Source organism: Protomyctophum bolini, assembly GCF_963924005.1.
Source record: "Protomyctophum bolini genome assembly, chromosome: 21".
NCBI classification, from domain to species: domain Eukaryota; kingdom Metazoa; phylum Chordata; class Actinopteri; order Myctophiformes; family Myctophidae; genus Protomyctophum; species Protomyctophum bolini.
In genome coordinates this window covers 18,299,440-18,313,073 of record NC_137882.1, presented here as the reverse complement: position 1 = coordinate 18,313,073, position 13,634 = coordinate 18,299,440, and the positions used below count along the sequence as shown (strand labels likewise).

At 42.1% G+C, this 13,634-nt stretch overlaps 1 protein-coding gene across 1 annotated transcript in view; it reads left to right on the top strand.

The window, feature by feature from the left end:
• Positions 1 to 13,634, top strand: part of rps6ka3b (ribosomal protein S6 kinase, polypeptide 3b) — a 49,978-nt gene that overhangs the window by 26,204 nt on the left and 10,140 nt on the right. Inside the window, exons 3-9 of the mRNA XM_080793742.1 lie at positions 8,430 to 8,546; positions 9,356 to 9,437; positions 11,428 to 11,508; positions 11,699 to 11,778; positions 12,284 to 12,390; positions 13,026 to 13,063; positions 13,383 to 13,525. Of these exons, the coding sequence (XP_080649868.1) occupies positions 8,430 to 8,546; positions 9,356 to 9,437; positions 11,428 to 11,508; positions 11,699 to 11,778; positions 12,284 to 12,390; positions 13,026 to 13,063; positions 13,383 to 13,525 (648 nt within the window). The remainder of the gene's footprint in view (positions 1 to 8,429; positions 8,547 to 9,355; positions 9,438 to 11,427; positions 11,509 to 11,698; positions 11,779 to 12,283; positions 12,391 to 13,025; positions 13,064 to 13,382; positions 13,526 to 13,634) is intronic.

Sequence of the window (13,634 nt, the reverse complement as noted above, 5' to 3'; positions counted from 1 at the left end):
ATGATACCAGTACACATTATTATAGTCCTACTTTTTTTCCCATTTTGACCTGAGATCAGATTCTAAAAATGTCTTCTACATCCTGACAGTTTTCTGAAAAAGCTATGTTTCTATGTCAGTGGTTCTTCGATTTTTCAAAATTTTTGCTAACACCAAAAGGGGTTCCCGCCCCAAGATGGGTTAAGCAACTTTTTATTTTATTTGTGCCAGGGGACTGCCAGAAGAGAAGATTTGTGTGGGTTTTAAAGAAATCACAATTACTCATAATGTTGAATGTTCCTATACTCTCAATATATTTTTTGTTCAAAAATAGAAGATCTGCAAGCTTGCACTGCGGAACTAAGTGATACAATGTGAACTTGTATATCTGCTCATTTTGACTAGCCAACATATACAATATAGATAATGTGGTTAAAATGATCGCGATGCTGTATTAACAAATTTTGCGTACTTTTGAATACTAATAATCTAATAATCGAGAATCAACTTTTGAAAAATTGTTTTATTTGTATTCTCTTTTATATACCCATTTAGACCTGATACACCTATACAATTTACAATTTAGACAACATTGACTGATTTGGGTATTTTTGAAAATCAATTATTTATTAAAATCAATTATCTTTGTAATAATCAATACATACAATAGGAACTAATGTTAGGTGTGGATAATCTACTTTACTTTTGGAGGCATCCCTCAAATCCAAGTTCTGGAAAGGAGTTGAGAGAAACTGTGTGAATATATAACACATTGAAATCCTGACTGTTCAAATTGAGCCTCGGAAACCCAGACGTTTTATTTCCTGGAAGAAAGACATTGAACCCTGACAGTTAAATTAGCATTGTGTACAGTGTGTTGCCTGGGTGGCTGTGTGTGTGGAGTGCTGAGATAGTTGGGACGTTAGCCGCTGGGGGTTCGAGTTACCACCACGACCCCCGGCCCAGTTGTTTCCAGTGCTAAGTTAAATAGACACTGAGTTAAATTAACACCCAGGACGTTTACAGTGTACAGTTTGTGTGTGGGCGAGCGTTGAGATGGTTGTGAAGTTAGTGGAGAGGGGGTTTGGTTACCGTGACCCCTGGCCGTTTTCCAACGCTGACGTGTGCTAACATTAGCTTGTACACTACCGACTGTGGCATCAGTGAGTGTATAGTGAGTGTATAGTGAATATTTGAGGCTCAAAATTGGAAATAATTTTGGTGGTCCTTGAAATCTTTCATTTCAATGAAATGAAAACGTTTGACTTTGAGCTTGCTGTCCATTCATTGTGTGCTGTTGTACAAAATGATGTCCATTGTTATGTGCTATAGGTCCTATAAATCCATAATGGACATATAATATTAAATGTCCATTATGGTGACTTCATTCTTACGCATTTTGATGTTTGAGAGGATATTTCCTGTGCCAGAGCACAAGCTCTCATTCATTAGGTGTTTCCTGAACCATTAGAGCATCATGACTTTCAGCCTGGGATGCTATTGAGTGATTGGATCCTCAAAAACCCTCAAAACTCGTGTTGTAGTAGCAGCAAAACTACCTGAAAGCTACATGGAAATGTAAGCTAGGCTCACTGATGTGTGAGATCATTCTCATAGACACTGTCACTGAGACAGTGTTTTTTGCAGGTTCATTGCAGGTTCAATTCGCATTGACATAGACTAGTCGGCTTACTCCATTGCCTAATATGTTAATTGGATAACATTCCACTTATACGTCTAGTGGATCTTCTGTCTGGTCCGTCTGTGACGGAATGGTGTAATAATGTCATGTAATTCATTTTGGTATCCTTTCCATGTGTGTTTGATTAAATCAGATGGTAGAGTGATTAGGGTAAAATTGGCTCCTGTGTTTCGGAGTGTGATTATACAGTCGAGTGCCTGCTGTTCTGCTTCTGAATACTACTCTGTGGTGGAAAAAGGACTCACATATCCTTTTCATCATATATTTTCTCTCACAATGCGTTCTAAACTTGTAGATTGGCTATTTTCAAATGGCCCAAATGTATATACTGTTTTTTTTTTATTGAGATTTCACATTTGTTCAGTTGCAATATACACAGTGCATAAAGAACGCACCCATTTTACAATACAATGCAAACAGACATTAGGTTAAACAAACAGAAAGAAAAAAAAAAATTGATGACATAGTCATAATTATCAGCTGCGTTATTATATCTGCATAAATGTTGGTGAAAGAACTAGTGGGTTGTTGTTGCAACTTGCTGGCTGCAAAGCAAATCTATCTCATTGGCAGAGAGGTCGGCTAGAGGCAAAATGTGTCTGGTTCCCTAGAGACGAGGCACCCAATCCGAAAGATAGGTGACTACGGCAGCCAATGAAATGATAAGTTGCCACTACCAACCTGATAGAAAGTAGACCAGCCTGCTTCACAGCTGGTAAAAAGAAAAAGTAAGACAAACAAGTACACCACCGTCTTGACATGATTGTACATTCCAAGTTACTTGAGTATTTTTTGTTTTTCCACATGTTCCGCGCACGCCGTGCGTGCGTGTGTGTGTGTACGTACTATCATGATCTCTGCTTTTCTCTGTGACTTCCATGCAAGGAAAGGCACAAGGTTCAGTTTGAGCATGTGTTTCTTCGACGCTTTCTTCCCACATACACGGGAGCAGTTCGGTCCAGCTGTTACCGCGTGTGTGTGTGTGTGTGTGTGTGTGTGTGTGTGTGTGTGTGTGTGTGTGTGTGTGTGTGTGTGTGTGTGTGTGTGTGTGTGTGTGTGTGTGTGTGTGTGTGTGTGTGTGTGTGTGCGCGCATCCTGGCACTCTGATTCTCTGTCAGACTACATCTAATTCAGACACACACACACACTGGGGTGTGGAAATGAAATGGAACCGTAGACGAGAAATAATCACATTGCCATTTCCATGTTTGTTAGTTTGCATCGCATCCCCGGCCATGTGTGTAAAAAGGACCTTCATGGCGATCCTTGAAATGTCAAACCGTTTGTACAAGTTTACCACTGATATAAATGGAGAACAAACTAGGCCTATTATGCAGTGCAGTCTGAAGTGCAGCTGAAGCTCATTACTGCCACTGGGGATGTAATTTGCATATGGGAAGAGTGCTGTTCCATTTCTGGATGTCAATGACACACAATGTGAAATGAGCAGATTGTGTGTGTGTGTGTGTGTGTGTGTGTGTGTGTGTGTGTGTGTGTGTGTGTGCGTGTGTGCGTGTGTGCGTGTGTGCGTGCGTGCGTGCGTGCGTGTGTGTGTGTGTGTGTGCACTGTGCATAGAGGGGGGTGGTAGAGGGGAGAGGTAAAAATGATGGAGAGATGAGAAGTGAAGATATAGCCAAAGTTAGAAACCAGGGAGGGAGGGGGAGATTTGGGATTAGAGAGAATCCTATGAATACTTAGCTAATGTATAAACGGATAAAGTGATTAAAATGTCAATGCCACCACCAGGGGAATATTAGTTGTTGTTGTGATTGTCGTGCATGTGGTGATGGAGAGCTCCATAGTCCATACTGTTCTTCTCTTTTCTGCTCCGGTCAGTCTTGAATTTAGGCGGTCCTGGATCTTCAGTCAGTGTTCAGTGAATCAAGGCAGAGGGGTTATATCCTTTTACCGCCATCATTCACAATAAGGTACTATGGGATACGATTAGATTCGACAATAAGATATATTATCTACAGTCTACACCTAGCCCCATCGTTCATCCAGTATCATTTAAGTCCTGTGCCATCTGTACACCATCTGGGTAAGTCCATGAATGAGTCATGGATTTGATTTGATTTATTTATTAGATCCCCATTAGCTTACTGTGAATCACTGCAGCTATTCTTCCTGGGGTCTTAAACATATCATCATTACAACATTTCCTCCATATTATTACATACATTTACATACAACATTCATCCAACACAACAATACGACACAAAACAACTCATGATCCGTCTACTATACATTTGATAGCTAGCTCCACAGTACAGTCAAATCTTCAACATTGATAATAAAGTAAGTATACATTATAATGGGATATGCATCTCCTTCACATCTCTTGAGTGAACAAAAACAACTTCAGCTTACATGTATAAGTCATGTATAGCCCCCGGCCTTACCCTTGGCTCGGCTCTCCCGCGCCGCTGGCATACCCTGTCAATTCAGTCACGGCTGTCTAACTGAACATCATACATGGTAAACTACATGTAATCTACACCAGCTAACTGATGCGAGGCTTATTTGACAACATTTGGGACACTGACGTTATTATTTACCTACACCAAACTAATTACTCAGCTGATACTGAACCCTATGCTGAGTTTCACAGCAGCGGTGTGCCCTGGCTACTACATTACCGCCCCCCCCCCACCCCCCAAACACACACACACACACACACATACTAAAAAAAGGTATACACTACCATCCATTTTACCCGAGTCAGACATTATCATTATTATTCAAGTATTTGTATTGAAGTTTGTACGTAAGACAGGACAGACAAGTTACAACAGATGCATGACAATTACAGAACAGATACAGCACAAACCAACAACACCAGTACTCAACATTCATGTATAAAATATAAAAGTCTGAAATACAATGTAAAAACCACAAATTGTATATTAATGAAATCAACTATAACTGAAATAAAATACAAAAAATAAATACAAAACAAATGGGGGGGGGGGGGGGAGATGGCCAATGAATACGTAGAATATACTCCCGCAAACGGTTGCCAAACTCTGGTATATTTCTGAGTGGAGCCCCTGATTGTATATTTAAGTTCTTCGAGTTTGAGATGTGACTTAACATCCTCCACCCAATGCTTGTGAGATGGCGGCGCTGCTTTTTTCCAATTAAATAGTATCAGGCGTCTGGCAAGTAAAGAGGAGAACGCTATAGCTTCAGCCTGATGAGTTGGTATTTGTATTCTCTCTAGAGGGGCACCAAACAGCGCCGTTATTGGATTGGGATCTATAGTTGAGTTACAAATATACGAGAAGGTATTAAATATCTCTGTCCAAAATGCAGTCAATCTGGGACACGACCAAAACATGTGGCTAAGCGCTACCCGAGTCAGACATAACACAAACCTCTAATTTAGCAGAATATTAGGATTCCGGAACTGATGAAGCCATTGATTAAGTCCATGGGTCCAAATTTGGATTCTACATAGTGAAAAATGTATGATTTGACACCAAGATCATTCAAATAGGACAGGTCTATATGGGACTTTATTGCAAAATGCAATATTACTTTATATTCATTCATTCATCTTGAATTTTTATTTGGCACAATGGTTTTTATCAAAAGAGCAATCCCTAAGTAGTAAGTGTGCCAATTTCTGTAAAATTATTAAAAAATAAAAAATAGCAGATGTACAAGCTCGCAGTGTGGCACGAAGTGATGCTCCAAATACATGAAGTGATGCACTGCATGTGAACTTGTACATCTGCTATTTCTCAATAGCCAACGTATAAATGGATAAAGTGGTTAAAATGATTGTGATGCTGTATTGACACATTTAGCTGGGGACCCCCTGGAACATCCTACCTTCAAGGACCCCTGGGTCACTTACTCACTTTGCGGAACACTGGATTTAGAAGACAGTTGACAGTTGCAGCTCCCTAGAGCACAGAGCTGAAAAAGTGAAAATGTAAGAGGGTGGCGGAGGAGAAGAAGAGAGGAGGAGGCAGGGTGTAAGGAGGAGGCAGGGTGTAAATTAGAAAGGAGCTGTGAGAATATGTAGGTGCACAACACGCACACTGCCATTGATGAGATCAAAGAAAAACAACAGTGGAGAAAAGATGGTGTGTGCGTGAGTGAACACAAAATGCAAGTGAGAGAGAGAGAGAGAGAGAGAGAACCATGCTGGAGGCAAGCGGAGGAGAGACATAATGAGAGAGTTTATTACTTGTGACTTCTACCAACAATGCTCTGCAACAACAGCCGCAATATATGAGGCAATATATGAGGCAATATATGAGCTAGAGAGCAGAGCCAGAGAAAGATGAATGTTGTACTATACGCACAATCGCACAGAGACGGATACGCACACAGGAACAGAACTCTCTCTCACACACACGCACGCACGCACGCGCGCGCGCACACACACACACACACACACACACACACACACACACACAGTATTGTGTAAGTGTGATATCGTCTAGTTTCAGGATTCAAATTAAAAAGGAGCAGACCTACTGTACAAGCTCAAAAATCATGTGTATGATCAAGCAGGGCATTGATCTACGAAAACAAGAAAGAAAAAAAGTTAAAAGTTAAAGTATGGTAGAGATAGAGGTTTCTGCCTGGCTGACGTACAGCAGCAATATCATTAGTCACTCACAGAGCCACACAGTGTTCACAGTGTTCATTTTCACCCACTCGGTGTGCTTTCATTTCAGGCTGTAATAGGTTCATGGGCAGTGATCAGTGTTAACATCAAGGAAGAGGAAGCACATCCGCACACCAGTTAGTAGAGCTCCGAGACTTACTTTATTTTAAGGCAACAAATTGCAACGTTTCGACCGACTAGGTCTTCATCAGGCAAATATTACAAGGACAGAAAAAAAGAGAAAATATATACAAAACTCATTGATTAATGATCATGCATAACACCTGGGAGTGGGAAGGAGCACAGCAATGGCAGTGTTCAGTGTTGCCAGGTCTAATTATTATAAGCCACTTTGGGTTTGTTTTTCTTGTAAATAGTGGTAGTTGTTGGTTGCTTTTTAAATTTGTATTTGCTTATTTGGTCTTGCTTCCTAATGCCGTTTAAACCAGTGGTTGTCAAAACATTTTCATGTCAAGGATCCCCAAATTAAAATGTATTATTGCGTTTGGTGGCAAGGACCCCCTTATCTGAGAGAGAGAGATGAAGCAGGGATCCCCACTACTTAAGTACATATTGTATAAAACTGTGTTGCGGAATAAACCTTTTCATACATTTCATAGATGGCTTTATAGACTTGTTTTACAGCACTGTCATCAGAGCATGTTGGATTTATTTTCAGACATTTAATTTAACCACTTAATTTAACCGTCAATACTTGACGGTTGACGGTATTGGTATACTTGACCTTTGACTCTGTACTTTATGCATTTTTCCCCCTCTACAAACCAAACCTCCTGCAAGGCATTGTAAGCTTGTAGATCTGCTATTTTTGGCTAAAGTTCTCCTCAGAATAGAGATCCATATCGAACTTCTATACAGCCTGCCAACGTTTCATTTTATTGTGGCGAACATGGAAGCAGAAACTGTAGTGAACCCTCTAGTGCAGTGCAATCTATTTTTCTTTTCTTGTATATGTTTGTATTTCTTTCTTTTCCTTTGTAATCTTTACAAAGGTGGGTGGGTTTTTGGATGTTATGTAAAACCATTAAAAATACCTTGATCAGAAAAAGAATAGGGATGATGCTATCGGGTTCAAGTAGTGTCTTTGTGTGATAGGATTATTATTATTATTATTATTTTATTTTTTTCACTTTGGAGATTTGGAGACGACAGGCTACTCCATTTGCCATTTGTGTGGGGGAGTAATACCATTGCAGCGCCCCAACCGCATATGCAGCCTCTATAGCACTGACTGGTTCCAAGACTTATTAACTCCAGACTCAAAAGATTTTTTTTATCGGATCGGTTATTAGTTTTTAGATTTTTATTTTTTACATTTATTCGTGAAATAATTTTGAAAAATCATTAATTTTTTTTCCTTTCCCATGTTTTGAAATAATAATACTGGTAATTAAAAATGAAATGTAGGAAACAAAAAATACAGGGGTATTTTCTCGAGACCCAAAAAAATGTTTTCCCAATCCAGAGCCAGTGTTTAGGAAACAGTGCTCTGAGTCTAGAGTAGCCATGCAGGGCCTGGACCGGAACCAAGTTGTGGCTTGTGGGTTCACTAATGAAGCTCCCTCCTCGTGGAATTGGCCCACAAATGCGCTTGACCACTTAAAAATGTGCTTGACCACTTAATAAGCCGATCCGACCAATGGTGTCGAGTCAGGGGCTTTGTCAGAGTACCCGTTGTACCCGTCTGTCTGTGTCCCTTTTGCCAATAGATAGACCTCTGTATCTGTCTGTTTTTTTGTTTTTGTAAAGATATTTTTGGGCCTTTTTGTGCCTTTATCTAATAGAATACAGTAAGCTGACAGGAAATGGGGGGAGAGAAATGGGGAGTGACACGCAGCAATGGTCGTTGGAATCGGGAGTCGAACCTGCAGATCAGGCTGGATTAGCAGCCTAGGTGCCCGGACCGCTAGGCCAGCCTGGGCCTGTCCTTGTCTCTTTTATTAACATTTTTTGGCTGGCTTAATGTATGATGTAGCAAGGTAGCCATTCTTGAAACCATGAAATGCTTATGGTCCCAGGCCTCCCAGCCCTAAATTAAACAAATCCAACGTATTGTATTTCCTCTGTGTGTTTACCAGTGTGCCTGTGTGTGTGTGTTGCAGGACGATGTCATGGTAAAGGAAATCAACATAACTCATCTTGTGAAGGAGGGATCCGAAAAGGCCGACCCACGACAGTTTGAACTCCGCAAAGTACTGGGCCAGGGCTCCTTTGGCAAGGTGTGTTACTGCGTGTGTGTATTACTATACTTCTATAGTAGAGAAACAAGACATCGTGAGAATTTATTTTATAGTTGGAAAACGTTTGCAATTAGGAAAAGTGGGGTTAGGGTTAGGACAAGACATTTACAGGTTACTGTAAATTAGAGTTAAACATGATTTATGCTTGGTGTCATGCACTGGGGAATTGCTGATCTAAGTGAGCTCGTAGATCTGCTATTTTTTCGGCTTATAGGCTTACGGATGGAGCTCTTGAGTTCTGAACTGTATACAGTGCTGTAACGGTGATTTTCTAGTTTTCTTTTTTAACCACAGATCATCCAATCTGCTTTGACTTAATTTGTTTCAGATATTTCACAGTTTCTGGCGACACACACTGCATTAATTCATTGTCATCTGGTAGTGTTTGTTAGTCGCTCACAGAGAGAGGGATTGCGCTCAGGCAAACCTTTTATTCAAAAAACGTCTTTGGTATGTCGCTGACAGATGGTGGCACTGCCGAGTTCTTATGACATGGTGCAGATGATAATAATAATAAAAACATCCAGTTTCTGTATTTATTTTCTTGGTGCTCAAACTCGCTTTACAAAAAGAATCTGCTTGTGTATGTGTGTAGATTACCATAATAAAAGAAATGGGTCATGACGCATTTACACAGATTAATGTCCCCATTCACTCCTGTTTATCTCTGCTGGACATTAGCAGGATGGATGAACAGCTCATCTGCAAACAATTAACACACACACACACACACACACACACTAACTTTCTCTCTCGGTCTGTGTGCATGTGCACGTGTGCGTGTGTAGGTGTTTCTGGTGAAGAAGACCACAGGGCCAGATGCAGGCCAGCTGTACGCCATGAAGGTGCTTAAGAAAGCCACGCTAAAAGGTGTGTGTGTGTGTGTGTGTGTGTGTGTGTGTGTGTGTGTGTTATTTTCTTTTTACCCTATAGCTTGTGTTACCCATTATTGTGTTACCCTCCTCCATTTTGTCAATGCAAGTCACGGAGAAGCAAGGGAAATGCACACACAGGACCCTTTTCCACCAAAAGAACTATAACTTCTAGAACTAGTTGTAGAACTGGTTCCGTTCCGTTAGTGCTTTCGTGGAACTGACTGTGAACTTGCATTTCCAGACCAGTTTTAAGCATAATTGAGCGGGACACATAGATGAATGGTTAGAGCCCGCAGGAGTTGCACTTTTCTTTTCTTTTTTTTTAATGATGATTTTTCACTTGCTTTTGCCATTGTTTACGTTACATCTGCATCTTCCAACCTGTACAATAGTGACACGCCCACATTGGTTCTCAGTTCAGGGCAAGTAAATAACTAATATTTCTTTGGTTCCAGTTCTGAACCAACTTTTAGTGTTCCAAACCAACACGTTTTCAGTGGAAACACTCAACTAGGTGGGAAGAAAAGAACCAAACCGGTTCAACCCCGGTGGAAAGGGCCCGGGGCCACTGCAGTTAGTCTTCATCAGGTCTGATACAATACAGGCAATAGGCATGTTACATAATTATATACCTTACCAACAGAGGACAGAATCACAATCAATGACAGCTGTTGTAGTAATTAACTACTGACACACCCAGCCGATCTACAGGCTCAGGCTGCACTGGCTATAGTGCTACGCTGAGGACTAGTCGGCCATCAATGTAACATAATGTGTGAATATAATACATTGTCAATTCAAGATAAATGGAACACATGAAAACTAGAATTCACTCCTCTAATCACCATATAGGGTGAAATGCAATGCGAGTCATCACAGCACAACGAGGAATGTCCCACCTTGATATGAGGGCAGACATGAGCTGAGAAGAACAACAGGGCAGAGGAATGTTTGAAGAGAAGTTCATATGCACGCTCCCTCTGGTGGTCACCATGACAAACTGCAACAGCATCTCTGGCCCTGTAATTTCTCCCTCTTAGCTTATTCAGTCTCTCTCCATCTGTACCTCACCTTCTCTCCTCTCCTCTCTCTCTCCCTCTCTCTCTCTCTCTCTCTCTCTCTCTGTCTGTACCTCACTTCTCTCCCCTCTCTATCTCTCTCTCTCTCTCTCTCTCTCTCTCTCTCTCCGTCTATACCACACTTTCTCTCCTCCCCGTCTTTCTGTCTGTCTGTCTGTCTGTCTGTCTGTCTGTCTCGCTCTCTCTGTCTCATTTGGAACAGATTCCCACCCTCCGTCTGTTGTTTCTCCTCCTCCTCTTCCCTTTAATCACTTACTCATCCATCACCATCTGGGAGCCTCGCTCCTGCCAAATGGAGATGAGATTGAGAAGGGCTGAACGGAGAGGAGGGGGGGGGGGGGGGGGGATGAGGAGAGGGCAGATGAGGTGAGAAGAGGAGACGAGTCTAGACGAGGGGTGTGATGAGGGAGGGAATGACAGAGCAAACTGATATGGTTTGGGTTATTTCGGGCCGGTTTTGTCTCTATAAGACGTGTGTCTGTGTGTGTGTGTGTGTGTGTGTGTGTGTGTGTGTGTGTGTGTGTGTGTGTGTGTCTGTGTCTGTGTCTGTCTGTCTGCACCCCTGTGAATGAATGAATGTATGCATTTGCGTGTCTTGTCATCAGACCCACCCCTTACGGCCTTACTGTGTTAAAAAAATATATATATATTCAAGAATTTGATTTTATGTTCAAAAATAGAGGACGTACAAGGTTGTTCGTGCCGCGCTGTAAGCTTTATATAGCCATGTTAAGACATTGTCCTGGGGACTCCCTGGAACCCTGGAGTGTAGCGCTAGGGGGGTCACCACTTTGAGAACCACTGCCTTATGGCATAATTAGACACCGAAAACATCAACAAACTCTGTGTGTGTGTGTGTGTGTGTGTGTGTGTGTGTGTGTGTGTGTGTGTGTGTGTGTGTTGCAGTGCGTGACCGTGTGCGGACCAAGATGGAGAGGGACATTCTGGTGGAGGTCAACCACCCCTTCATCGTCAAACTGCACTACGGTGAGTCAGCGCGCCATACCGCCCACCTCGGCCAATCACAACGCTGCTTGTTATGGAATTCTGCAGCAACGCTGCCGCTCGGGCCAATCACAACAACCCATTAGGACGAGAGCTACGATGTCCGCTTTATTTATTTCTCTTCCTCCTCGTCTGTCTGTCTCTCTGTCTCTCTGTCTGTCTCTGTCTCCAGCATTCCAGACAGAGGGGAAGCTCTATCTGATCTTGGACTTCCTACGAGGGGGGGACCTATTCACCCGTCTCTCCAAGGAGGTATCAGCCCTGTGTGTGTGTGTGTGTGTGTGTGTGTGTGTGTGTGTGTGTGTGTGTGTGTGTGTGTGTGTGCGTGCGCATGTGTGCGTGCATTTATTATGCTTGTGAGGAATGTCCCCACATATGTAGTAGAATTTGAGAAATAGACCTTGTGAGGACTGTTTTCCTGGTTCTCACAAGATAAGGTTGTTTTATGGTAAAAAAGCTGTTTAGAGATATATAAATTTGCAACTAGATTCAGGTTGAGATTAGTGTCAGGATTAGACATTTAGAAGTGAGGTTTAGGGGTTGGAATAGAGTGATTAATACCCATTTGCGTAACAGTGTCATGCACTGAAAAATAGCTGATCTAAGCTCACGTGTCGCAGCGCCACATGTGACAGTTACAAATGACAATGTATTAATAATACATTAGCACGTGTGTGTGCGTGTGCTAGAAACATGTGGGAACCCTGGTATGTATGTACATGTATATGTAATGCATGCAATACATGTGTGTGTTTAGGTGATGTTTACAGAGGAGGATGTGAAGTTCTATCTGGCAGAGCTGGCTCTGGCCCTCGATCACCTGCATGGCCTTGGAATCATCTACAGAGACCTCAAACCAGAGAAGTATGCACACACACACACACACACACACACACACACACACACACACACGTGTCAACCCCTGCGGAACCATATCTGAAAATGTTTTGTGCCAGGGACCACTACGTTGTTAAAATGTTTCTGAAATATATATCAAAAATGATTTGTATAGGGTTTAGGGAGGCCCGCACACTGCCACTTTTATTTTATTAGAGTCAAGGCAATGTCTTCAGTCTTTTAGGGTTAAAATGGTTGAACTTGAAGTGATTTTGATGCCGACTGTCATGTATATTCAATAATTTAGTTTGGGACACCTTGGAACCCCCTCAAGGACCCCATTTTGAGAACCACTGTCCCAAACTTTTACTTTTCAGGATTCAAATTCAAAAGTAGCATATCTACTTTTGATGCTTTGTGTGACGCTGTAGTATGATCAAGTATCGCATTAATTTACGAAAAAAACACAAAGTTTAAACCTGACAGCAACAAATCAACGATATACCTTAGGCTTGTTACCGAAAAGAACAGATTTCCACTCCTAAACGTAGGGACATTTAGGGACATTTAGTCCAGAGCACCTGCAGTGTGTCGGCTGGTGTTATTAATGCCTGGATGCATTTCTTCTTCCCTAACACACAAACCCATTTGTGTCATTTCAGCATTCTACTGGATGAGGACGGCCACATCAAGCTTACTGGTAGGTAATAGTACACTGTGTGTGTGTGTGTGTGTGTGTGTGTGTGTGTGTGTGTGTGTGTGTGTGTGTGTGTGTGTGTGTGTGTGTGTGTGTGTGTGTGTGTGTGTGTGTGTGTGTGTGTGTGTGTGTGTGTGTGTGTGTGTGTGTGTGTGTGTGTGTGTGTGTGTGTGTGTGTGTGTGTGTGTGTGCGCGCGAGAGAGAGTGTAAAGCCTGATTTACACTTGCTTCTTGAGCTTGTACTGTACATCAGCTATATTCGACGAACACCACTGGTGTGCAAAGGAAATATTTTAATGGAGCATGAAATGGCGCGTTGCAGACTTTGGCCTGAGCAAGGAGTCCATAGACCAGGAGAACAAGGCCTATTCCTTCTGTGGCACGGTGGAGTACATGGCCCCGGAGGTGGTCAACAGGCGAGGACACACCCACAGCGCAGACTGGTGGTCCTACGGCGTCCTCATGGTGAGAGCTTTATGTAACAGGGGGGGGTAGTTCCTGAACGTTTTAGCTCCATACGCAAGGATCTTTAAATCTTTTGAAATATTAGTATTTAAAAACTAATCGTTTAGGA